Genomic DNA, 27,483 nt, shown 5'->3' with positions numbered 1-27,483 from the left:
GAGTGCTCCAAACAAAATACAATTACTAAATTGACAAAACTCATAAATGGAATGAAATAAAACAAACTCGTTTCTCACAATTGTAGCATAGCTTGTATGCTCTGCAAACAACGTGTCCACTCCAACATTGAGAACGGTAAAAGACTGGAATAATAATATATTGAATGCATTAACAGACATTACCGTAACCAAACAAACATTGTAGATTCTAAAATAAAGGAATTAACAGTAAATGTACTGCTGGTGATACATGTAATGGGGAATTGATAGACACTAACAATCAAATGCAAACAATTCACACAGTGAAGTTATGAAACAATGAATGTGCACAAATTGGCGGGAGAGAGAGCATTCTGGAGAGAGATGTGCATTGTACATCTTAGCCACACTCCCCTTCTTCTTGGACTGTGTCATCCCCGCAGCCTCAGCAATGGATTAGTCTCGGCCTCCGCAATGGATTAGTTCACTTAGATGGAACGTGAATAAGACAGGTGTCTTTTGTGCAATAAAAATATATACAGTTGAAGTCGGAAATTGACATACACTTAGGTTGGAATCATTAAAACTCGTTTTTAAACCACTCCACAAATTTCTTGTTAACAAACTATAGTTTTGGCAAGTCGGTTAGGACATCTACTTTGTGCATGACACAAGTCATTTTTCCAACAATTGTTAACACAGATTATTTCACTTATAATTCACTGTATCACAATTCCAGTGGGTCAGAAGTTTACATACACTAAGTTGACTGTGCCTTTAAACAGCTTGAAAAATTCCAGAAAATTATGTCATGACTTTAGAAGCTTCTGATAGGCTAATTGACATCATTTGAGTCAATTGGAGGTGTACCTGTGGATGTATTTCAAGGCCTATCTTCAAACTCAGTGCCTCTTTGCTTGACATCATGAGAAAATCTAAAGAAATCAGCCAAGACCTCAGAAAAATAATTGGAGACCTCCACAAGTCTGGCTCATCCTTGGGAGCAATTTCCAAATGCCTGAAGGTACCACGTTCATCTGTACAAACAATAGTACGCAAGTATAAACACCATGGGACCACGCAGCCGTCATACCGCTCAGGAATGAGACGCGTTCTGTCTCCCACAGATGAACGTACTTTGGTGTGAAAAGTGCAAATCAATCCCAGAACAACAGCAAAGGACCTTGTGAACATGCTGGAGGAAACAGGTACAACAGTATCTATATTCACAGTTAAACAAGTCCTATATTTACATAACCTGAAAGGCCACTCAGCAAGGAAGAAGCCACTGCTCCAAAACCGCCAATAAAAAGCCAGACTATGGTTTGCAACTGCACATGGGGACAAATTTCCTCTGGTCTGATGAAACAAAAATAGAACTGTTTGGCCATAATGACCATCATTATGTTTGGAGGAAAAAGGGGGAGGCTTGCAAGCCGAAGAACACCATCCCAACCATGAAGCACGGGGGTGGCAGCATTATGTTGTGGGGGTGCTTTGCTGCAGGAGGGACTGTTGTGGGGGTGCTTTGCTGCAGGAGGGCCTGCAGGAGGGAAAGTTACGTGGATATATTGAAACAACATCTCAAGACATCAGTCAGGAAGTTAAAGCTTGGTCACAAATGGGTCTTCCAAATGGACAATGACCCCAAGCATCCTTCCAAAGTTGTGGCAAAATGGCTTAAGGACAACAAAGTCAAAGTATTGGAGTGGCCGTCACAAATCCCTGACCTCAATCCCATAGAAAATTTGTGGGCAGAACTAAAAAAGCGTGTGCAAGCAAGGAAACCTGACTGGGAAGCTTGTGGAAGGCTACCCGAAACATTTGACCCAAGTTAAACAATTTAAAGGCAATGCTACCAAATACTAATTGAGTGTATGTAAACTTCTGACCCACTGGGAATGTGATGAAAGAAATAAAACCTGAAATAAATAATTCTCTCAACTATTATTCTGACATTTCACATTCTTAAAATAAAGTGGTGATCCTAACTGACCTAAGACAGGGAATTTTTACTTGGATTAAATGTCAGGAATTGTGAAAAACTGAGTTTAAATGTATTTTGCTAAGGTGTATGTAAACTTCTTACTTCAGCTGTATATATATACTGTACAGAACCAGCCAAAAGGTACATGAAGCTGGTTGAGAGAATGCCAAGAGTGTTCAAAGCTGTCATCAAGGTAAAGGGTGGCTACTTTGAAGAATATCCAATATAAAATATATTTTGATTTGTTGAACACTTTTTTGGTTACTACATGATTCCATATGTGTTAATTCATAGTTTTGATGTCTTCACTATTATTCTACAATGTAGAAAAAAGTACAAAAAAAATTAAAACCCTGGAATGAGTAGGTGTCCAAACTGTTCACTGGTACTATATATATTTTTGCTACTGCTTGACCAAAAAAATCTTGATCGACCAACAGCCTATCGACCAAACAATCGACTAGTCGAATAATTGGAGTCCTAGTTCTGTATATGCTAGGGACTGTACGTCTGTGCCATGTCTGTTGATAGAGTATGTTCTGTTCTGCAGTAAAACTGTCCCATGTTTCCATTTACGAGGTGCTGTGCTGTGAGCCGGTGACTGGTCCACGGTCTCTCTTAATGGCGTGCTGTGACTGCTCCATGAGGCATACTAATGTGCACTCCATGCCCTCCAAAACAACAACATTGCTTCTTAATTTTCTCATTGCGGAAATGATTCGCACAGCCACAGCCAGGCAATGTAGACAATGCAGTGAGGACCCTCAGATCCAGGGCACAGAGAGAACAATGTCATATTCATACCAGCAGACACCACTCCTCCTCCTCATTATCACAGCACTGGCATAAATGAAGCACTCTGTCCACTCACTCATCAAAGCGCCCGCCACCAGTCCCTTACTGCTATTTGACTTTAGTTCAACAGCCAATGTTGTTGTTTCGATACTATTTTCAGCATTCTTCATTCACTGACAACTCACTGTACTTTATAGTGGAAATTCCGTTGACAAAAAGGTGGGAGGTCTGATTTGTATTCCATCCAAAAATAACTCTAAAGTGAATAGGATGTCAACAATTCCCCTCTCCCTGCCCTTTGACCTTGGCATTACACGTTTATTTAGCAAAAAGCTATTTTACGGAGACAGAAAATAGTTGTATTGTGTTCCCCTGCCAGAGGCTTGAAGGATGAACTATGTATTAGTCCGAAATGACTCCTAGGATGCATCCCAAATGGAACCCTATTCTCTATATTGTGCACTAATTTTGGCACACTATTCCCTATACAGCGCACTACATTTGAAAAGTAGTGCAATATAAAGGGAATAGGGTGCCATTTGGGATGCATCCTAGGAGTCTTGAAAGGCTATACAAGGTCAGTGATGGAGAGACATTCTGTAGGCACCACCAGACGTAGCCAATGGCCATCCCTTCTGACCAACTGATCTCTCACCCCTCTATAGCTGCATGCCTTCACCCAGTATGACTTCAAGACCAATACAACAGTGGAACCTCAACGAGACTGCTAATTACGCTGCAGCTAGATTCTCTGCTTCCCTTCACATTTTAACAGATGGGCTTATCCAGAACAACTAATGTTAAGTGCCTTGCTTAAGGGCACATCAACAGATTTTTCACCTAGTCGGCCCAGGATATCAAACCAGCAACCTTTCGGTTAAGAGCTTTGGGCTCTTAACCACTAGGCTACCTGCCGCCATGTACAGAGGAGCAGTCAGAAAGAGCTCACTGAAAAAAGTGTGTGGACACTGGGTAGCTCTGTCTGAAGCAGACAGAGCTACCCACACAGCTTGAAATGTGCTGTCTTACATCAGACAGTAGTGACTAGCAAAACTGCAGTAGCTGATTTTCTTATGGATGTCAACAGTGGCAACAGTGGCATTATCTAGCAATCTTCTCTCTTTCTAAAGTTGTACTGAGAAGAACTACAACGTCTCAGCCTTCCCTAACTAAGAGTATCATCGGCTGCTGCCACCACATAAAGTAATGTCTTGCATTATCTAGCAATTAGGGGGAGGTTTATTAAGCAGAATCTAATGTAAATTTAATGAGCTATAAATTCAGTTTCTTTAAATAGAAGAGTATATTATTGTTACAAATTATGTAGTGAGCCAAATGTACAGGCAATGAAATATTTCACGAGCTGGCACATATCAATGGGCCATTAGCTTCGGTGTCAAATTTAACTTGAAACAGGATAAGTGCATTTCACCGCAGGTTGTGAGAACTGTGCAATTTTCCAACCACAGTGCCCACATGATATCAATGGTCCTGTATTTACTACTTATCATTCAAATATGCTATGAGCATACAGAACAAGTGAAGTGGACAGGATCAGTATCCTGGCCCTACAGTCAACAGCACTGTTAAAGCGCTGTATACAGTATACGTGAACACAGGACAAGATATTCTAGTAGATACATTTTACATTTTTAGTCATTTAGCAGACGCTCTTATCCAGAGCGACTTACAGTAGTGAATGCATACATTTCATACATTTAATTTCATGCATATTTTGTACTGGCCCCCCGTGGGAATCGAACCCACAACCCTGGCGTTGCAAACACCTTGCCAGTTCAGTTACCAAGGCCTGTGAAGGATGAGGTTGATGACTCAGTACAGAGACAGAATACAGTACAGCAGCCCTGCATCACTCTGTTTCAAAGCCAAACCCTTCAACAGCATCTTCAATCACCATCCATTTCACACATAGAAAACTGTATGGCAAACATAAGCACAATAACAAGCATACGTTTCCTTTGTTTATCAGAGAAACACACCAAAAGCAGTACAGTACTACTTAAGGCTCCATGACCACTTCTATTGATCCATTTCACCATCATTCAGCGCTGATGAATGAGGTGGAGCTGACAATAAAGAAGCATTATGCAACCGTCTGAAATACGATGATCAGATCCCAGCTGATATGTATTATAATAGAAGAACCTCCTGGAGATAGAGGATCCCCCTGGAGATAGAGGATCCCCCTGGAGATAGAGGATCCCCCAGGAGATAGAGGACCCCTGGAGAGATAGAGGAACCCCCTGGAGAGACAGAGGAACCCCCTGGAGAGACAGAGGAAAACCATGGAGAGATAAAGGAAACTCCTGGAGAGATAGAGGGACCCCCTGGAGTGACCCCCTGGAGTGACAGAGGCACCCCTGGAGAGATATAGGAAACCTCTGGAGAGATAGAGGAACCCTTGAGATAGAGGATCCCCCTGGAGATAGAGGAACCCCATGGAGATAAAGGACCCCTGGACAGATAGAGGATCTACCTGGAGAGACAGATGAACCCCCTGAAAAGACAGAGGAACTCCATGGAGAGATAGAGGAACTCCCTGGAGAGACAAAGGAATCCCCAGGAGAAACAGAAGCACTCCCTGGAGAGATAGAGGACCTCCCTGGAGAGATAGAGGACCTCCCTGGAGAGATAGAGGAACTCCCTGGAGAGATATAGGAAACCCCTGGAGAGATAGAGGAACCCCCTGGAGAGACAGAGGAACCCCTGGAGAGACAGAGGAACCCCTGGAGGGAAATAGGAAACTCCTGTGAAGTGGACAGGATCAGTATCCTGGCCCCACAGTCAACAGCACTGTTAAAGCGCTGTATACAGTATACGTGAAGAACACAGGACAAGATATTCTAGTAGATTCCAATTCAGTTACCAAGGCCTGTGAAGGATGAGGGTGATGACTCAGTACAGAGACAGAATACAGTACAGCAGCCCTGCATCACTCTGTTTCAAAGCCAAACCCTTCAACAGCATCTTCAATCACCATCCATTTCACACATAGAAAACTGTATGGCAAACATAAGCACAATAACAAGCATACGTTTCCTTTGTTTATCAGAGAAACACACCAAAAGCAGTACAGTACTACTTAAGGCTCCATGACCACTTCTATTGATCCATTTCACCATCATTCAGCGCTGATGAATGAGGTGGAGCTGACAATAAAGAAGCATTATGCAACCGTCTGAAATACGATGATCAGATCCCAGCTGATATGTATTATAATAGAATAACCTCCTGGAGAGATAGAGGATCCCCATGAGATAGAGGACCCCTGGAGAGATAGAGGATCCCCCTGGAGAGACAGAGGAACCCCCTGGAGAGATAGCGGAACCCCCTGGAGAGATAGAGGGACCCCCTGGAGAGACACAGGAACCCCCTGGAGAGACAGATCGAAAACCATGGAGAGATAGAGGAACCCCTGGAGAGACAGAGGAACATCCTGGAGAGATAGAGGAACTCCCTGGAGTGATAGAGGAAACCCCTGGAGAGATAGAGGAACCCCTGGAGAGACAGAGGAACATCCTGGAGAGATAGAGGGACACCCTGGAGTGATAGAGGAACCCCCTGGAGAGATATAGGAAACCCCTGGAGAGATAGAGGAACCCCTGGAGAGACAGAGGAACATCCTGGATTGACAGGGGCACCCCTGGAGAGACAGAGAAACTCCCTGGAGAGACAGAGGAACTCCCTGGAAAGACAGAGGAACTCCCTAAAGAGACACAGGAACCCCATGGAGAGATAGAGGGACACCCTGGAGAGACAGAGGAACCCCATGGAGAGACAGAGGAACTCCCTGGAGAGACAGAGGAACTCCCTGGAAAGACAGAGGAACTCCCTAAAGAGACAGAGGAACCCCATGGAGAGATAGAGGGACACCCTGGAGAGACAGAGGAACCCCATGGAGAGACAGAGGAACTCCCTGGAGAGACAAAAGAACTCCCTGGAGAGACAAAAGAACTCCCTGGAGAGGTAGAGGAACCCCCTGGAGACATACACTATTTACAAGACGCTTTCAAAATTATTTTGAAATCTTTATTTTTGTATCGCTCCATATCAGCTATCTGAGCAGCTTACCAATCGCTGCAGCTGTATCTGTAAAGCCCATCTGTAAATAGCCAATCCAACTACCTACCTCATCCCCATATTGGTTTTTGGGGATGAGGTAGCTCTTTTGCACACCAGTATTTCTACTTGGACATCATCATCTGCACATCTATCACTCCTGTGTTAATTTGCTAAATTGCAATTACTTCGCTACTATGGGCTATTTATTTCCTTACCTCCTTACTCCATTTGCACACACTGTATATAGATTTTTCTATTGTGTTATTGACTGTACTTTTGCTTATCCCACGCATAACTCTGTTATTGTTGTTTGTCGCACTGCTTTGCTTTATCTTGGACAGGTCGCAGTTGTAAATGAGAACTTGTTCTCAACTGACCTACCTGGTTAAATAAAGGTTAAATATATTGTTGATTTCTTTATTAAAAATCTTTCCTTTCAGATATTAACCAACCTGGCTTGATGTCAAATAAATGCCTGCCAAGCCTAGTCCAGCTAAGCAAGATCTAGTTAGACTTTGCCCTTCTCTTTGGTGCTCTACTCTCACTATAAAGGCATACAGTTCCTTCAGAAAGTATTCAGACCCCTTGACTTTTTCCACATTTTGTTATGTTACAGCCTTATTCTAAAATGGATTAAATATAGTTTTTTTTCCTCAGCAATCTACACACAATACCCCATAAAGACAAAGCAAAAACAGGTTTTTACAATTTTTGCAAATGTATGAGAAATGAAAAACAGAAATACCTTATTTACGTAAGTATTCAGACCCTTTGCTATGAGACTCGAATTTGATCATCCTTGAGATGTTTCTACAACTTGATTGGAGTCCACCTGTGGTAAATTCAATTGATTGGACATGATTTGGAAAGGCACACCCCTCTCTATATAAGGTCCCACAGTTTACAGTGCATGTCAGAGCAAAACCCAAGCCATGAGGTCCAAGGAATTGTCCAAAGAGCTCCGAGACAGGATTGTGTCGAGGCATAGATCTGGGGAAGGGTACCAAAAAAAATTCTGCAGCATTGAAGGTCCCCAAGAATACAACGGCCTCGCACAAACTGACCCATCGGAGGAGAAGGGCCTTGGACAGGGAGAGTGTCCAGACAGAAGCCACTCCTCAGTAAAAGGCATATGACAGCCCTCTGGTGTTTACCAAAAGGCACCTAAATACTCTCAGAACACGAGAAACAAGATTCTCTGGTCTGATGAAACCAAGATTGAACTCTTTGGCCTGAATTCCAAGCATCACGTCTGGAGGAAACCTGGCACCATCTCTACGGTGAAGCATGGCGGTGGCAGCATCATGCTGTGGGGATGTTTTTCGGAAGCAGGGACTGGGAGACCAGTCTGGATCGTGGCAAAGATGTGCAGAGCAAAGTACAGAGAGATCCTTGATGAAAACCTGCCCCGGAGCGCTCAGGACCTCAGACTCGGGTGAAGGTTCACCTTCCAACAGGACAACGACCCTAAGCATATTTGCAAAACAACGCAGGAGTGATTTCGGGACAAGTGTCTGAATGTCCTTGAGGGACCCAGTCAGAGCCCGGACTTGAACCCGATCAAACATCTCTGGAGAGACCTGAAAATAGCTGTGCAGCAACGCTCTCCATCCAACCTGACAGAGCTTGAGAGGATCTGCAGAGAAGAATGGTAGAAACTTCCCAAACACAGGTGTGCCAAGCTTGTAGCGTCATACCCAAGAAGATTTGATGCTGTAGTCGCTGCCAAAGGTGCTTCATCAAAGCACTAAGTAAAGGGTATGAATACTTTATTTTTATAAATTAGCAACAATTTCAAAAAACCTGTTTTTGATTTGTCATTATGGGGTATTTTGTGTAGATTGCTGAGGTTTTTTTCTATCAATTTTAGAATAATGCTGTAACGTAACAAAATGTGGTCAAGGGGTCTGAACACTTTCCGAAGGCACTGTATCTAAATGGTATCCTACCAAGCCTGGTCAACTTTGTTCCTAACAATATGGGGGAGTTGTTACAGCTGTACATTGTTTCTAGGTCAGCAAACCTCTTGTTCTCCTCTCCCTGCATTTATTTATGCAACGAAAATCAAATAAATGAAAGGTCTGCATCCATAGGTCTTTCTTGGCTTTGAATTTTTCTTCCCCACAAAAAAACGCAATAATCTTCTAATCTTGCACCACTTGGGATATTGCATTGGAAGCTATTGTGTATTCTGGATGCATTCTGGCATTTAACACAGAGAGAGGTTAATTAAATTGATGGTGACCGAGAGTGAAGCTCTAAAATACAGTGAATGGTATTCAACCACTACTCAATGCACACTACACTCCATTCAACAGTCCTAACATTGAAAACCTGTAGTTTACCATGTTACCTTCAGTACACATGTACAGTGCCTTCAGAAAGTATTCACACTCCTTGACTTTTTCCACTTTTTGTTGTGTTACAGCCTGAATTTAAAATGTATTACATTGTATTACACTGGCCTAAACACAATACCCTATAATGTCAAAGTGGAATTTTTTATTTTTACAAATTCATTAAAAATGAAAAGCTTAAAAGTCTTGAGTCAATAAGTATTCAACCCCTTTGTTATAGCAAGCCTAAATAAGTTCAGGATTGAAAATGTGCCTAACAAGTCACATAATAAGTTCCATGGACTCCCAAGGAAAGGTACAGGCGTCTTTCCTAACTTAGTTGCCGGAGAGGAAGGAAACCGCTCAGGGATTTCACCATGAGGCCAATGATGACTTTAAAACAGTTACAGAGTTTAATGGCTGTGATAGGAGAACACTGAGGATGGATCAATAACATTGTAGTTACTCCACAAAAATAAAATAAATGACAGAGTGAAAAAAGGAAGCCTGTACAGAATAAAAATTAAAAATAAACATACATCCTGTTTGCAACACACCATTAAAGTAACACTGCAAAACAAATGTGGCAATGCAATTCACATTTTGTCCTGAATACAAAGTGTTATGTTAGGAGCAAATCCATGCTTGTAATCGTTAAGGAATGTGGAGTTTTTCAGGATAAAAAAGAAATGGAATGGAGCTAAGCACAGGCAAAATCCTGGAGGAAAACCTGGTTCAGTCTGCTTTCCACTGGACACTGGGAGATGAATTCACCTTTCAGCAGGACAATAACCTAAAACACATAGCCAAATATACACTGGAGTTGCTTACCAAGAAGACAGTGTATTTTCCTGAGTTGCCGATTTACAGTTTTGACTTAAATCGACTTAAAAATCTATGGCAAGACCTGAAAATGGTTCTCTGGCAATAATCAACAACCAATATGATTTTGAAAAGAATCATGGGCCAATGTTGCACAATTCGGGTGTGGAAATATCTTAGAGACGTACCCAGAAACACAGCTGTAATCGCTGCTAAAGCTGTTTCCACAAAGTGTTGACTCAGGGGTGTGAATACTTCTGTAAATTAGATATTTCTGTATGTCATTTTCAATACATTTGCCAAAAATGTCAAAAACATGTTTTTGCTTTGTCATTATGGGGTATTGTGTGTAGATGGGTGAGAACACAGGCTGTACCACAACAAAATGTGGAGTAAGTATGAATACTTTCTGTAGGCACTGTATTTCTTTAGACATTTCACTTTATTTTGGATAGGCTTCTGAGCAACAAACAGTGTAATCCTGTATAGACCCCCCCACCCCCAAACATCCATCCATCCAACACACACACACACACACACATATAGAGACCTGTTGATTTTGAATTGCGAAATTTAAAGGCTACATATGAGCAACATAACAGACCTGTAAAGAATGTTATGCTCATCATTAAAAAAAATGTATCTCACAAATTGACTGCATATTAGCGACAAACCATGAGGCGAAAAAACTACATTTTAGGCTACTGTCCACACTACAACACTAGCGTAAATGAAATGATTGTGAAAAGATCTTTGGCTACAGTGTCTGAGGCTGACTATATGAAATTATACTGGCGTGGTTCTGGACGTAATTTACCTTGTAGGCTAGTGCATGCACCGTACCAGCATATCAGCCTATGTAGCCTACAACTAACAGAAACAGTCAGGCAGGTCATACATTCCTTGCAATCCAACAACTGAAGAGATTTCTGGACCATCAGTATCCTATTCACCGGAAACAATACGTAGACAAACTCTAACTGTGAACCTGTGTAATAGGATAATAGTAAGGAGGTATGTTGTGGGTAGAAGCCACTGCGCCGAAACCTATTCACCGCATCCGTGGAGGGGACACACTGACATGAGTGCACTTTACTGTATGTAGCTGCATTGCGTGTTTTTCAGCGCACTAAAGTACTAGAGTATAATAGGCATTCGAGTTATTGAACATAAATATTAGCCACTGTGAGCATTTGCAATACATTTACCCTGACCACTCTGTTTATGTTACACCGAGGAAACTTCCACTGGCAAATATGTGGCACATAGAAAAGTAAGTTACAGTGGTAGCTTGACGTTACACTGTAGCCTATGTTATTTTTTATGAATGAAAATAGTAGGCTATTTGTTGATCATCTCATTTACTAATTTTTACCACTTTTGAGGTGCAACATAGCCTACATAACAGGCTACTTTCAGAATATAAAAAGGACTGACATGCTATCCAAAGGTCCCCCAAAGACAATGGCATGTTGTTTTGTATATAGGGACACGGGTTACAGCAGAGACTACATAGAAAACGGTGCAAGTTGAAGTAAGATCAAAAGAAGCTAAGTGAAGATGCTGAGATTTAGAAGCTCATCGCGCATCGCGCACCAACCATTTCAAGTTTTAGGTATGTTCTTTCACTCCATGAGCTCAAACATTTTTGATGCACATGCATCATGAGTACGTAATCCTACCTTTTAGAAGAAACGCCGCTGAAATCACGAAAACAGAGAGAGAAATAGTGAGAGATCCGTTTCCCGTGATCGCCATGTTGGACACCTGCTCGAGACTGGCGGCACTAAATCACCTAGAGACATCCATCGGATGCGAGCGGAGGGAGGGCGCAAATAGGGAATCGTCTATCAAATAACACTGCGTGATTTTTAGAGTTACTTACATTATGTTTTGCATAATTCCACCCATAGTTCAGTATTTGGGATGTGTGATTTGTGGCAAATGTCAAGTTTAGGCTAAAATAAATATTAAAACATGCTTATAAAGTGTATAGCCTATATGCATGAATTATCTACGTTGTTAATTATTCTTTGTTCAATTAACATTTAATCGTTATTAAAAATACGTATTATATAGTACGTTGTTATTTTTGTCTTTAGGTCTGTTTTGTCTTTAGGCCTAATACTGATTGAATTTGCTGTCTATGCTAAACCCCTTATTCAAATGTGTTTATTACTAGTTCCCCTATGATACGAGCAGTAATGTGTCAATAACAGTGTTTCATTGAGCTGTTTCATTAGCTGTCAGAATGTCTATCACGATCCTAGATCACGATTAAGAAAATATCGTGCAGTTATAGTTTGTTTTATCAGGTAGTAGGCTACCTACACAGTTTGACATTAACCTTCGTCACTCAAAGAGCGCCCCCTACGTTATTCCCTGAGCGAAGCAGTTTGTAGTAGGCAGTATCCCTATAGGCTACACTATATGGGATTCAGTTTTAAATGTTGTCAATGCATTTGTGTGTGTGTGTGTGTGTGTGTGTGTGTGTGTGTGTGTGTGTGTGTGTGTGTGTGTGTGTGTGTGTGTGTGTGTCTGTGTGTCTGTGTGTGTCTGTGTGCGTGCGTACATCAGTCATTCCACCGCAAACAGCACAGTAGTCTGACCGAGTCCTACAGTCTCAGGGACTAAGAGCATCACCAGGAAACCTTGTTCAGTACAAAACAGGTAATTAATGTGTTTCAAGCACATGTCTATCTAGAGGGTTAATCTCAAGCAATGGTTTTGCTAATAGCTAGGCAAGAAACAATACAGTTCACCAGTTTGCTCTCTAAAAATAGCTGATAGAATATTCTACACAGTGCCTTTGCATCTCCCTCCCTCTCTCCCTCTCTCAATCTCTCTCTCCCTCTCTCTCTCTCCCTCTCTCAATCTCTCTCTCCCTCTCTCTCTCTCTCCCTCCCTCCCTCCCTCCCTCTCTCCCTCTCTCCCTCTCAATCTCTCTCTCCCTCTCTCTCTCCCTCTCTCTCTCCCTCCCTCCCTCTCTCTCTCTCCCCTCCCTCTATCTTTCCCTCACTCCATCTCTCTCTCATTCTCTCTCTCTCCCTCTCTCCATCTTTCTCTCTTCTCTCTCCCTCTGCATCTCTCTCTCGCTCTCTCTCTCCATCTTTCCTTCTTCCTCTCTCTCTCTACATCTTTCTTTCTTTCTCTCTCTCTCCATCTTTCTTTCTCTCTCTCTCTCTCCCTCTCTACATTTCTCTTTCGCTCTCTCTCTCTCCATCTCTCTCTCTCCCTCGCTCTCTCTCTCACTCTCTCCATCTCTCTCTCTCTCTCGCTCTCTCTATCTCTTCTCTCTCTGCAATAACTACACTTATCAGTCTTATCTTCAACAAATAGACCTGGGTGAAATAGTGTCACAAGGAAGTGTGCATGAAGGAGTCTGCATGATAATGTTGAATATCATTTATCTTTTATGGTGTCAAAAAGAAGCCAGGACAGGTAATCTATTCTCTGAGAGTTTGTGTCAATCCTCATTTCAGGGGATGAGCAGATACCATTTTAGAACTTCACTCTAATGTCTGAGCCATTTCTATCGCTACAGATTGAATTCCCTCCCATAAAATTCATTTCTGATGTCATTATTCCTGGCAGTTTGCCAGCCCTGCCTGTCACTCAGATATATACACAAGGTCTTTTCCTGCTGCTACTTTGTTTACTAGGAAATGAGATGATAGGCAGCTGTCAGGGATTGTATTGCACACATTATTCTGTAATAACCCTGCATTTACATTATTGGATTTATTAGAATATTTCTGGTAGAGTTATTCTGAGACAGTTTTGTGAGCTTGGTGTCTTTGAACATAAACAAGGGGCTTTGTTATATGTCTTAGAACAAAACATAGGGTTTAATGTATGTCAGAGTCTGTTGCCTACTTCTGATGAGAATCCAACATGATTGTAAATGGTATTTCATATATAACACTGCAGAGTCCTAGAGAAAATATTTGACAACAAAAGGCAAGTTTGGACAGAACTATTTATTTGTTATTGCACTCCCAAACTCACACAAACTTCCAAACCTATGTTGTACCGGCTTTTCTCTCTTTTGCAGTTTTGCAGGCTCCCGTCACTCGTGTGTGTCTTTCCTGCGCTCATGAGGATAGATGGGGTTCCTGGGTCTCTCTGAGGTGCCGACCGACCATCTTTCCACCAGCAAGATGAATAATGGATGGGTCTGGATCAGATGACTGGCACTCTTCATGTGGGTCCACTGTAGTAATGACCAGCCTCAGTCTACTGTGTGTGTGTGTGTGTGTGTGTGTGTGTGTGTGTGTGTGTGTGTGTGTGTGTGTGTGTGTGTTAGAAGGTGACCATGGCGTCATTGGGTTCTCTGGAGAGATAAGGACCAACAATGCATACAAACAGAATTGGTTCAGAGTTTGTTTTTTGATTCACAAATACCTTGTGTCTATGGCTAGACATTATTGTAAATGTTTTATTTATCAGATAATCTCTATCAATATTATCTATGCAGTGCAGTAAGTGCCATGTTCATTTGGGTAGGAGCAAAAATAGTTGGTTGAAAACATTCTAGTTAAAAATGTATCTGACCCACCCTCCAATAAACATTTGATTAGAAATGCAATGCATTTTAAATTAACAATTTTTGGTTGTTTTTCTTGAAATCAATCAGTAAACATGAATTGAATTATTTGAGGTGGTAATCTTTTTAGCTCGGCAAACAGTTTCACCATGAAAACAAGTTACTTCTGTTGTGAAAGAAAAAATAATTACAATCAGACCTTTAAGAGAACCCCAATGGCATGAGAGAGAACAGGGCTTATAGAAATGAAATGCACATTTTATCATGATTAAACCATGTAAGTAGGTTGGAGGTGCATATGATAAATTCAATTTGCGACGATTGATGTCACCTCTTTAGTAAGTATGTGTTATACCTGTGCTGGCTTGTCCATCTCATTAGTCAGAAGGTGTTTCACCTGTGCTGGCTTGTCCATCTCATTAGTCAGAAGGTGTTTCACCTGTGCTAGCCCAGGTGATATTTAGTGTCTGGCCCAGTGCTTGAGAGCTTGAGAAATATTGGGAGAGCTACACTTCACGTCAGCTGAGTTGCGATTTCGAGCTCAACCTATTTAACTTTGAAAGACGCCTGATTTTTGGTGTTTCCCTTGTTTGTTTTGCACCATATTCTGGTGTTGTGGGTTTTTCTTTTAGTTCGTCTTTTCGGAGGCAAACCTAGTGGGTATGCATGTTGGGTGTCCTTCAGAACCCCTTACTAGTGGCTTTGACAACTTTCAGTGGACACCCACATGGGTGCCTTTCAGAACCCCTTTCAAACCTCTTTGTGTTTTGTTTTGGTTGTCAAAGTGATTTTCTTTGTTAGTTCCCTTTGTTGTGAACGACATATTGAGTTTGTCTTGTGCGAACATAACAATTGCACCTGAAAAAGGATGGTGTGTGTGTGTGTGTGTGTGTGTGTGTGTGTGTGTGTGTGTGAGGAAAGGGGAGGGAGAGAGAGAGAGACATGTAGCATCCTATCTCTGACCTAATATATTCATTAAATATAATTTAATTAATAAATAATTAAATCAAGTCTAGTTGACCAACTGCTGTACGACAACATTCAGCTGGATTTAATTACCTACCTTAGGTTACCCTTCTACTTGACAGTTGTCAATCATGTTAGATTTGCTCAAAGCCTGAACAGATATAAATGATCTCCCACATTTTCCACTGCTGTTTCCCCCAAATGTAGCTGATTATTCCTGAAAACTCAGCATACATTTTTTATATAAAAGTATGATTGATAGAAAGGTCAAACAACTCCTGGGCATTTATTCATTGGTTTAATTTGCATAAGAACATTAGCTCTATGTATAATGAAGTATCATAAACTATAATTACTTTAGTGTTCTGTCATATTCACTGCCACATTTTCACATACTAATTGATTAAATATTTCTATAAAGTTAGGATAGGAAAGGAAATGCCTTCAGACTTTCCCATATTCTGGTTTTATGACCAGTTGCAGAAACTCCGTTACAGATTTTTCAGAAATTCTTTTACGAATTGGTAATAGAATTTAGAGTTTTAATCACTCAATAATTCATAAACAAAATTGATATCAGTAAAAACACTATAACTAATTGACAGGTCTCCCTTTATTGTTACTTCTGTTTACTTTCATTATCCTCCCTCCACATGAGGGAGAGAAAATACATTTTTGTAATGGAATTTCAAGGCACAAAGCAATGTTTCTCCTAGAGAAGATGTCTGCGCCCGCACTGAAATCAAATTAGCTTAATCAAACATCACCATCAAAATCTCTGTTTTTTATTTATCTATTTATTTATTTCACCTTTACTTAACCAGGTAGGCCAGTTGACAACAAGTTCTCATTTACAACTGCGACCTGGCCAAGATAAAGCAAAGCAGTGCAACAAAAACATCAACACAGAGTTACACATGGAATAAACAAAAGTACAGTCAATAACACAATAGAAAAATCTGTATACAGTGTGTGCAAATGAAGTAAGGAGGTAAGGGAATAAATAGGCCAATAGTTGCGAAGTAATTACAATTTTGCAATTTACACTGGAGTGATATATGTGCAGATGAGGATGTGCAAGTAGAAATACTGGTGTGCAAAAGAGCAGAAAAACCAAAACAAATATGGGGATGAGGTAGGTAGTTGGTTGGATGGGCTATTTACAGATGGGCTTTGTACAGCTGTAGCAATCGGTAAGCTGCTATGACAGCTGACGCTGAAAGTTATTGAGGGAGATATAAGTCTCCAACTTCAGTGATTTTTGCAATTTGTTCCAGTCATTGGCAGCAGAGAACTGGACGGAAAGGCGGCCAAAGGAGGTGTTGGCTTTGGGGATGACCAGTGAAATATACCTGCTCGAGCACGTGCTATGGGTGGGTGTTGCTATGGTGACCAGTGAGCTGAGATAATACATAGCAAAGACTTATAGATGACCTGGAGCCAGTGGGTTAGGCGACTAATTTAAACTAGAGACATATGTCGGCCTTCCAAGTCGATATTCACCTAATAATAAGGAGTTCCCCTCAACCATGCCCACAAATTGGGGAAAACAAACATTCTTTCCCATTGACCCCCAGGGTAAAAGAGCCTACTTCGTCGTAGATTTTATGTTATATAGAAATAAGAAAACATGCCGAAAAGCTGCTGTGTTGTTCAATGTATGTGTAACCTGGTAAAAAAATCCGACCTACAGTTCGCAATGCTCCCACGTAAGGAAATAGAGCCTGCGAGAAGAACTTGGCTAACTTAGCTAACGTTAACATCGTTAGCTATGTTGTTGGCTACAATGTCGGGACGCGTTGGCTAGCTAAGGTAGCTAACTAACTTACCGGTTGCACAGTCCCTCTACCACCATCTCTATGATGGATGACACCTTCTCCTTAAGCTGGTCCACATGAATGGTCTCTCAGCTCCCTTCTTCTTAGCAGCCGAATTGATGTCGGACCACTTCTTTTTTACGGTGTCACTGTCCTTTGCCATACCCCCAACGGCAGAAACAGACTCGGCCAATCTCGCAAATCTTCTGTTTTTAGTGTCTGCAGTGACCCCGCAGTTTTCAAGTCCCCAACAGCAACCTTTTCCTGGCTCTATTTCCTCCACCATCACTTCAAGCTCTTGTTTGCTGAAGGTTTTATTGCGCTTTCCTTGGTTATCCATTTTTGATCTTGATGTACAGTAGCTAACGTTAGTCTGCCTATAATGTGTGAAAAATAAAGTTTTTTTTGTGTGTATAAAGGGTTCATGAGCCAACTAAAACATTTTTATTCTCGAGACATAAAGCAAAAAAACAAATGTAATAAAATGACAATATCAACACTTTAGTATAGTGGGCCAAATCCTATCATCCCTGTCACATAGGCTTATTTATTAGTTTCAAGAACGTCACTAATGTCAATGCCACATAAGAAGATATTTACGAAGTTCTTAAGAAAGATATTTACGAAGTTCCTAAGAAAACTACGAATTCCTAAGAACATTTTGCATTTACGAACTATCTTATGAACTTCTTATTTTTTGTCTAAAGCAGCTTCTTAAGTTTTTTCTTAACTTCTATGGGCTACGTGGGACGCTAGCCCATAGAAATATCAGGGCGGCGGCCAGTGAAATATCAGGGCGGCAAATTCAAAACAACAAAATGTCATAATTCTACTTTCTCAAACATACAACTATTTTACACCATTTTAAAGATACACTTCTCCTTGATGTAACCACATTGTCCGATTTCAAAAAGGCTTTACAGCGAAAGCAAAACATTAGATTATGTTAGGAAAGTACATAGACAAAAAGAATCACACAGCCATTTTCCAAGCAAGGATGTGTCAATAAAACCCAAAACACAGCTAAATGAAGCACTAACCTTCGACGATCTTCCTCAGATGACACTCCTAGGACATTATGTTACACAATACATGTATGTTTTGTTCGATAAAGTTCATATTTATATCCAAAAACAGCATTTTACATTGGCGCGTGATGTTCAGAAAATGTATTCCCACCAAAACCCCCGGTGGTGAATGTGCACATTAATTTACAAAAATACTCATCATAAACGTTGACAAAATATATAACAATTATTTAAAGAATTATAGATAGACTACTCCTGGATGCAACCACTGTGTCAGATTTTAAAATAGCTTTATGGAGAAAGCACATTTTTCAATATTCTGAGTACATAGCTCAACCATCACAGCAAGCTATACAGACACCCGCCAAGTTCGGGGCAACCTAAACTCAGAATTAGTATTAGAAATATTGTCTTACTTTTGCTGATCTTCGTCAGAATGCACTCCCAGGACTGCTACTTCCACAAGAAATGTTGTTTTTGTTCGAAATAATCCATATTTATGTCCAAATACCTCAGTTTTGTTAGTGCGTACAGATCACTTATCCAAAGGCATAACGCGCGAGCGCGGTACCAGAGACGAAAAGTCAAAATGTTCCATTACCGTACTTAGAAGCATGTCAAACGCTGTTTAAAATCAATCTTTATGGTATTTTTAATGTAAAATTGTGATAATATTCCAACCGGACAATAGCATATCCATTCAAGAAGAAAAAGAAGGAACGGTGCGCTCGCGGGACTGCGCATATCCAATCTCTTTGTCCACAGGCAGTCCACTGATTGACTGAGCTCCTATTATCTGCCCAGTGACAGGAGAATGCTGAAAGAACTTTCTGAATGCTGTTGACAGCCAATGAAAGCCTTGGGAAGTGCAATGTGACCCCACAGAAACTGTAGTTTCGATAGAGAATCAAAAGAACAACTACAATTCACAGACTTTCCACTTCCTGGTTGGATTTTTCTCAGGTTTTTGCCTGCCATATGATTTCTGTTATACTCACAGACACCATTCAAACAGTTTTAGAAACTTCAGAGTGTTTTCTATCCAAATGTACTAATAATATGCATATTCTAGTTTCTGGGCAAGAGTAGTAACCAGTTTAATTTGGGTACGGTTTTTCATCCGGCCGTGAAAATACTGCCCCCTACACCCCAACAGGTTAAGTAATGTTTTGTGAATCCGGCCTCAGGTAATGTGGAAAAGTAATCTTTAGACATGTACTTTTCTTAAATGTAGTTTTGGAGTTGACTAAAATAAACAGACAGCAAGAAAATGGTTACGTTTTTGCTGTGAGCCAATGGGGTAACCTAGGTAACAACAGGTGGTTTTCCCCACAGGCGGGCAGGGCCTCATATTCTATCTAATACCGACTGGGACTACGAAGATAGACTGAAAATGCTTCTCCAATAGAAATTTCTGATCACACTTGTAAGCGATGTCATGTCAACGTTGGCTAGCTAAGCTTATGCGCCGACTGCTCATGTGCAGGCCGTCAAATCAAAGGCACCCCTCCAATATGAAGTTGTTTTAGACGAACATGAAAACGCGTCAGTTTTTCACTTTCATGAGGTTGGAGTAATAACATGTTCAACTACTTACGACATTGGCTCGAATATAGGTTGTGCCTTTAGATATCGAGAAAATGAACAACTAAAGAAGATTTTTTTTCACTTCTCTCATTGACTTCTCAAATCCCAAACCTCGGCCTGGTCTTCTTGGTCTGTTTCACAAGTGTTCCAGGAAGTTTTGTGATGTCGTGCCTTTGAGTTTCCAAACTCTGTGCTACAGCTGTGTTTGTCAGACCAGGAGACTTCCCAAAAATCTGTCTGTCAAATCTGTCTGTCAAAAAGGTCTGTCAATTCCGAACGGTTTGAGTTACAAAAGTCTCATCTGAAGTTCCTGATACTTTTTCCTATAGCTTTCCAATATCTCTTAGATGCATTTTAGACACTTCAAGCCATACTTCCTTTTGATTTATTTTTGACCATCTGTTTTGCCATGTTTGAATGTGTTATTCAATATGTTTCTATGGGCTAATAGCAGTAAGGCCAAGCAAATTAAATGTTACATCAAATAATTTCTAAATATTTTTTGGTGATACCTACAGGGGTTGTGAAATTCTAAATCAAATAGCTAAATGATCCATGCTATGACTGTCTTAAAACAGTTCCATGTTAGCTTAGTAGAAGCTTCGACTCTTAGAGTCCCTTGATTGATTATAGAGTCTATAATTTTAATGGAACAATTTATTCAATTTATGGGTCTATAATATAGACCCATAAATTGAATAAATTGTTCCATTAAAATAATAACAAAGTTTATAAGCAATAGAATGGCAAAAGTCTTACCAGACTTGATACATATCAATCAAACAGGGTTTATTAAAATAGACACTTACAAACAAATACAAGAACCAGTTGTGGTGCGTAGGTAAAATCGCTGGGGAAGCCAGTCCTGAAAAAAAAGCCATATTACAACCTATGTGTTGTGATAATTACATTGTTTGCTCTATAACCTGTTAGTTCATATGTCTTGTGACCGTGATAAATAGGCCTAAGGCCAAGACAATAAGAAGAAACAGTGTCAGAATATATTCAACCACACCTTTGTTTCATCACGAAACTGGAAAGCAACCTCTGTGTCCGGTGAAGTCCACAAAGCATATTGCATTTACAAATAGTTACATGACTTACAGCATGGTCAAGCAAGTTGTTTCTGACATTTTGGGACTACTAAATAACTATTGATTAAAAACGACAGATTTACCGCAAGTCACAAAGAAAACAGGAGCTGCCTGCACTATTCCAGCACCATTTCAACTTCAACATTTCAACAACATCAAAAACCTGTGATGGAAATGTGCTTTTTTTGGGCTTTTTAACTAATTACTGTGTTCTATTCATGTGTTGTTCTAATAACCAATTTCTGTGTTCATGCAAGTGACTGATTTAACGAATCCTCACTTATCAGTAGCAGCAATTTGGCAGTACGCCCAGAACTTGTTTTGAGAACGAAAGATATCTCAGTTTCAAGGTCTTAGCTGAGAGAAAATAAGCCTAGTGAGGTATTAGTCTGTCACGTTATGAGCCAGCATTGGTTGGTCACATGAATTAAGCAAAACGGTAATGATTAATTAATTATGCTAAATCATGCAAATTTTACTTGTCTGTGTATAGCCATATATAAGACAACTGCTGGGACTTTCCAAGCAGAGCTCCTGATTGACATGTGTACTATGGTGCATTGAGTTGGTTGGAACCTCTCCATCGCACTGCCAATAAGCAATGATTCATATTAAGATTTACTTCAAGTGTCCCTGTGTAAGAATTTGCTCAACTAACCTATGCTTAGTCTAATACAGTGACAACTAAAAGATACCAAAAACTATTTAGTCCAATCAACGTAAGCTAAATATGATGTGGCTGTCCATGATTCTGATTTCTGTGTGTGTGTGTGTGTGTGTGTGTGTGTGTGTGTGTGTGTGTGTGTGTGTGAGTGTGTGTGTGTGTGTGTGTGTGTGTGTGTGTGTGTGTGTGTGTGTGAGTGTGTATGTGTGTGTGTGTGTACATACGTTCGTGCAAGTAGAAAAAACATGTTGACTCACCCTACCTATAGAGAAACGCTGATGCTATCCCCCTCTCTTTCATGTTGACAAAACGGTCTATGACTCTGTCATATAGTACACACTTTTATTTTTTGTTGTCCAAGGCTACCTGGCTAAAATGCTAGCCTAACTTCCTTTCATGGGCAACATTAACTAGTTAACATTAATCTTCTACATCAAGCTACATATTGAACTTCCACCCTTTCAGGTCAGGGGCACAATGTATTTATGATTGGATCAGAATCGCCATTATAATCATCAGCCAGTACGGAGAATTAAGTAAAACCACAAGTCCAAATCCTTATCTCCATCCATGGCTAATTTAAGAAAGGGACAATTTTAGCTAGCTAGCTAGCGGAGGACAACAACACAACGAGATGCAACAATTCAAGTTGTTTCTGTCAATTACATATTGCTCTCGGTGTGATGTGATTGGAGTGAAGCCAAATCCAAACTGGCTTCCCTTGGCACTTTTCTTGTTGTGCCCAGACCACTCACAGTTGAGCTCACTCAGTTCACCTGAATTCTGATTGGCTATTATTTTATTTAAAAAATGTATCAAGGGAAGCCAAGTGCTTGCTGTGTTCCCTTGAATTCAATGCTACAGGCGGCAACAATGTCATACTCTTTTTGACCAGACAGCATTAGATAGATAGCCTACACATACAGAGACAGGGGGGCGCTGTTTCGCTCGCTCAGATTCTTTTTCCGGTGAGAAACATTCAGCCTCTTGCGAATTGAAAAATTATGAAACACAGAGACGAAAGATGCATTATTTTCTATGTGTTTTCTTTTTTTTCTTGTTAATTTCTTTGGCTTCCCTTGGCATCCATCAATACATGCCAGTGACAATAAAATGTTTCAGTTTAATACAATACGCAAAAAAACAAGATATAGATTTATCAATAATGGCTGTTGATGCCGAAAAGTCTTTTGACCAACTTGAATGGCCTTTTCTATTCAAAACTTTGGAAACTTTCAACTTTCCAGCTTAAATAATACATTTAATAAAAGTATTGTATAAATGTCCTGAAGCAAAAAATGACTGTCCCGAGTTGCCAGACTGCCCAGACTGTCCCGAGTTGCCAGACTGCCCAGACTGTCCCGAGTTGCCAGACTGCCCAGACTGTCCCGAGTTGCCAGACTGCCCCGAGTTGCCAGACTGCCCAGACTGCCCCGAGTTGCCAGACTGCCCAGACTGCCCCGAGTTGCCAGACTGCCCCGAGCTGCCAGACTGGCCAGACTGCCCCGAACTGCCAGAGTGGCCCGACTGCCGGGAAAGGCCTGAACCGGAGCCACCTCCTGATATAGGTGGGTTGGGGAGGGGGGGGGGGTGTAGCACAGTGCCGTCGTTGACGGCAGCCACCCTCCCTTCCCTCCCTTTAGTAGAGGGGAATTTTTGTTTTGTTGTTTGGGGTTGTTGTTTTTGTTTTGTTTTTTGTTTTAAAGGTGCTTCCGGGGTTAGCACCTTTAAGGGGGGGGTACTGTCACGTCCTGGCCAGTATAAGGGTTAATTAGTATTGTAGTTTGGTCAGGACGTGACAGAGGGTATTTGTTTTATGTGGTTCAGGGCGGTGTGTTTGTTTAAAGGGTGTTTGATGTAGTATTTCCGGGGTTGTGGTTTATAGTCTATGTTTATGTATTTCTATGTGTAGTCTGGTGAGTGTGTTTCTATGTTGTGTTGATTGGGGTTGGGACTCTCAGTTGAAGGCAGGTGTTGTCTATCTGCCTTTGATTGAGAGTCCCATATATTGGGGTGTGTTTGTGTTTGTGATTCGTGGGTGATTGTTCTGTGTTGAGCTTTGCTTGGCCAGACTGTTTTTGTTGATCGTTCGTTTCTTTGTTATTGTTGTATGTTCATTTTTGGAAGTAATTAAAAATTAAGATGAGCATACACGTACCTGCTGCGTATTGGTCCTCCTTCACCGACGACAACCGTGACAGTAGAATATAATGAATTTGTTTTTAGGGCTAGATCAGCTTTAATATTGCAGATAGATTATAGCTTCCATCAATGTAATTTTCTGCATAATTTCCAATCCCCCATATATTTTTGTAAATGTATATACTGTATATAAAATATTTTTAAAATATATTTTCTTTTATTATTTTCCCCTAACTCTACCACCCCTCCCCTAATTGGTGTAAACTAAAGGACAACAACACTTAGGCTTCCGCTTCCAGCTTATAGATACTACATACATTTTACGAACACAATGTATTCTCTGAAGACTATGGAGTTTGTTTTCTATTTGCCATATATTTGTATCTGTTCTGTTTCACAAAAGTTCTGAACCTATATACATTTTACAGACATAGTATATTTTACATTAGTTATCTTGTTTGTTTTGTCCCACGCTTCAGCTCCACTCAACCACTCCCATCTATCGCTTAACACCATTCATTTTTTATTTCTATTTGCCATATATTTTTTAACTGTGCTGTGACGTTTCACAAAAGTTCTGAACCTTTCTATTCTCATAGTTTCTACAGATTGGAAATTAAAGATAAACATTTTTGCTTAAAGCATTATTATATTATTGATAAATTGACTATGACTTTTCAAACCACTCAGCAGTGCTATTTGTACAGTTAGCTCCAGGTAAATGTTACAATTCTTCAGCCATTCCTGGACCTGTGATCAAAAACAAGCTACAATATGGATAGTACCAAAACAAATGATCTAATGATTCTGTCTCTTCGCAGCAAACTCTGCAGAGCTGGGATGTTTGTACCCCAAAAATATATAACATTGTATTGGTTGCAAGAATTTTGAATGATAATTTAAAATGAAAAATGATATGTTTTCAATTAAATCAAATCAAATTTTATTGGTCACATACAAATGGTTAGCAGATGTTATTGCGAGTGTAGCGAAACGCTTGTGCTTCTAGTTCCGGTATTGTTTTGCGTATCAGTTCATAAACCATGTGCCATGGAATTGGTACATCAAAAATCTCCTCCCAACTATTTTGCAATCTATATGGCACAGCTGTACATTTTTCGGTCCTTAAATGAAACTGGTATACAATTATCTTTAACCAATTTTGATCTTTAATGCAGGGCCGACACACACGTTTCTTACTTTTTCCCGCTTCCACTTGCCTCTTCCATTTTTGTGGTAATGTTGTAATTAGTTGGTTGTAATTTGGGGTAGAGATAACATAACTGACTTAACTCCACCAGTCCTATTTAGGATATACAGTGCCTTCGGAAAGTATTCAGACCCCTTGACTTCTTCCACATTTTGTTAGGCTACAGGCTTATTCTAAAATTGATTACATTGGTTTAATTTCCTCATTAATCTACACACAATACCCCATAAAGACAAAGTAAAAACAGGATTTTAGACATTTTTGCAAATTTATAAAAAAATCTAAAACTGAAATATGACATTTACATAAGTATTCAGACCCTTTACTGGGTACTTTGTTGAAGCTTACAGCCTCAAGTCTTCTTGGGTATGACGCTACAAGCTTGGCACACCTGTATTTGGGGAGTTTCACCCATTCTTTTCTGCAGATCCTCTCAAGCTCTGTCAGGTTGGATGGGGAACATTGCTGTACAGCTATTTTCAGGTCTCACCAGAGATGTTTGATCGGGTTCAAGTCCAGGCTCTGGCTGGGCCACTCAAGGACATTCAAAGACTTATCCCAAAGCCACTCCTGTGTTGTCTTGGCTGTGTGCTTCAAATCAAATCAAACTTTATTTGCCACATTTAAAAACAAAAATATATATATTTTTAATTCACCTTTATTTAACCAGGTAGGCTAGTTGAGAATAAGTTCTCATTTACAACTGCGACCTGGCCAAGATAAAGCAAAGCAGTGCAACACAAACAACAACACAGAGTTACACATGGAATAAACAAGCGTACAGTCAATAATACAATAGAGAACGTCTATATACAGTGTGCAAATAAGGTAGAATAAGCCATGGTGGAGAAATTATTACAGTATGGCAAATTAAACACTGGGGTGATAGATGTGCAGAAGATGAGTGTGCAAGTAACGGTACTGGGGTGCAAAGGAGCAAAATGAATAAAATAAATAACAATATGGTGATGAGGTAGTTGGATGGGCTATTTACAGATTGGCTATGTACAGGTGCAGTGATCTGTGAGCTGCTCTGACAGCTGGTGCTTAAAGCTAGTGAGGGAGATATGAGTCTCCAGCTTCAGTGATTTTTGCAGTTTTTTCCAGTCATTGGCAGCAGAGAACTGGAAGGAAAGGCGGCCGAAGAGGAATTGGCTTTGGGGATGACCAGTGAAATATACCTGCTGGAGCGCGTGCTGCTATGATGACCAGTGAGCTGAGATAAGGCGGGGCTTTACCTAGCAACGACTTGTAGATGACCTGGAGCCAGTGGGTCTAGCGACGAATATGAAGCGAGGGCCAGCCAACGAGAGCATACAGGTCGCAGTGGTGGGTAGTATATGGGGCTTTGGTGACAAAACGGATGGCACTGTGATAGACTGCATCCAATTTGTTGAGTAGAGTGTTGGAGGCTATTTTGTAAATTACATCACCGAAGTCGAGGATCGGTAGGATAGTCAGTTTTACTAGGGTATGTTTGGTAGCATGAGTGAAGGATGCTTTGTTGCGAAATAGGAAGCCGATTCTAGATTTAATTTTGGATTGGAGATGCTTAATGTGTGTCTGAAAGGAGAGTTTACAGTCTAACCAGACACCTCGGTATTTGTAGTTGTCCACATATTCTAAGTCAGAACCGTCCAGAGTAGTGATGCTGGACGGGTGGGCGGGTGCGGGCAGCGGTCGGTCGAAGAGCATGCATTTAGTTTTGCTTGCATTTAAGAACAGTTGGAGGCCACGAAAGGAGAGTTGTATGGCATTGAAGCTCGTCTGGAGGTTAGTTAACACAGTGTCCAAAGAGGGGCAGAAGTATACAAAATGGTGTCGTCTGCGTAGAGGTGGAGAAGAATCAGAGAATCACCAGCAGCAAGAGTGACATCATTGATGTATACAGAGAAAAGAGTCGGCCCGAGGGTTGAACCCTGTGGCACCCCCATAGAGATTGCCAGAGGTCCAGACAACAGGCCCTCCGATTTGACACACTGAACTCTGCCAGAGAAGTAGTTTGGTGAACCAGGCTAGGAAGTCATTTGAGAAACCAAGGCTGTTGAGGCTGCCGATAAGAATATGGTGATTGACAGAGTTGAAAGCCTTGGCCAGGTCGATGAATACAGCTGCACAGTATTGTCTCTTATCGATGGCGGTTATGATATCATTTAGGACCTTGAGCTTGGCTGAAGTGCACCCGTGACCAGCTCGGAAACCAGATTGCATAGCGGAGAAGATACGGTGGGTTTCGAAATGGTCGGTGATCTGTTTGTTAACTTGGCTTTCGAAGTCCTTAGAAAGGCAGGGTAGGACAGATATTCTCTTCTCATCATTCATCTTGAAAAAATGTATACTAAAAATGTAGAAATCAATCATTCCGCCATCATTAAGACAATGGAAAAATCAAATGATTTATTATTCAAATATTTAAAGTGTGTGGGC

At 40.7% G+C, this 27,483-nt stretch overlaps 1 protein-coding gene across 3 annotated transcripts in view; it reads right to left on the bottom strand.

Moving 5' to 3' along the window:
• Positions 1-11,835, bottom strand: part of cadm1b (cell adhesion molecule 1b) — a 160,229-nt gene extending 148,394 nt beyond the window's left edge. For all 3 annotated transcript variants that reach the window (XM_029715340.1, XM_029715342.1, XM_029715341.1), the window contains exon 1: positions 11,685-11,835. In XM_029715340.1, the coding sequence (XP_029571200.1) occupies positions 11,685-11,760 (76 nt within the window). In that variant the 5' untranslated portion in view covers positions 11,761-11,835. The remainder of the gene's footprint in view (positions 1-11,684) is intronic.
• Positions 11,836-27,483: the final 15,648 nt, after the last annotated feature.

The sequence above is a fragment of the Salmo trutta genome, chromosome 26 (assembly GCF_901001165.1).
Source record: "Salmo trutta chromosome 26, fSalTru1.1, whole genome shotgun sequence".
NCBI lineage: Eukaryota > Metazoa > Chordata > Actinopteri > Salmoniformes > Salmonidae > Salmo > Salmo trutta.
This window is presented reverse-complemented; position numbering and strand designations above follow the sequence as displayed.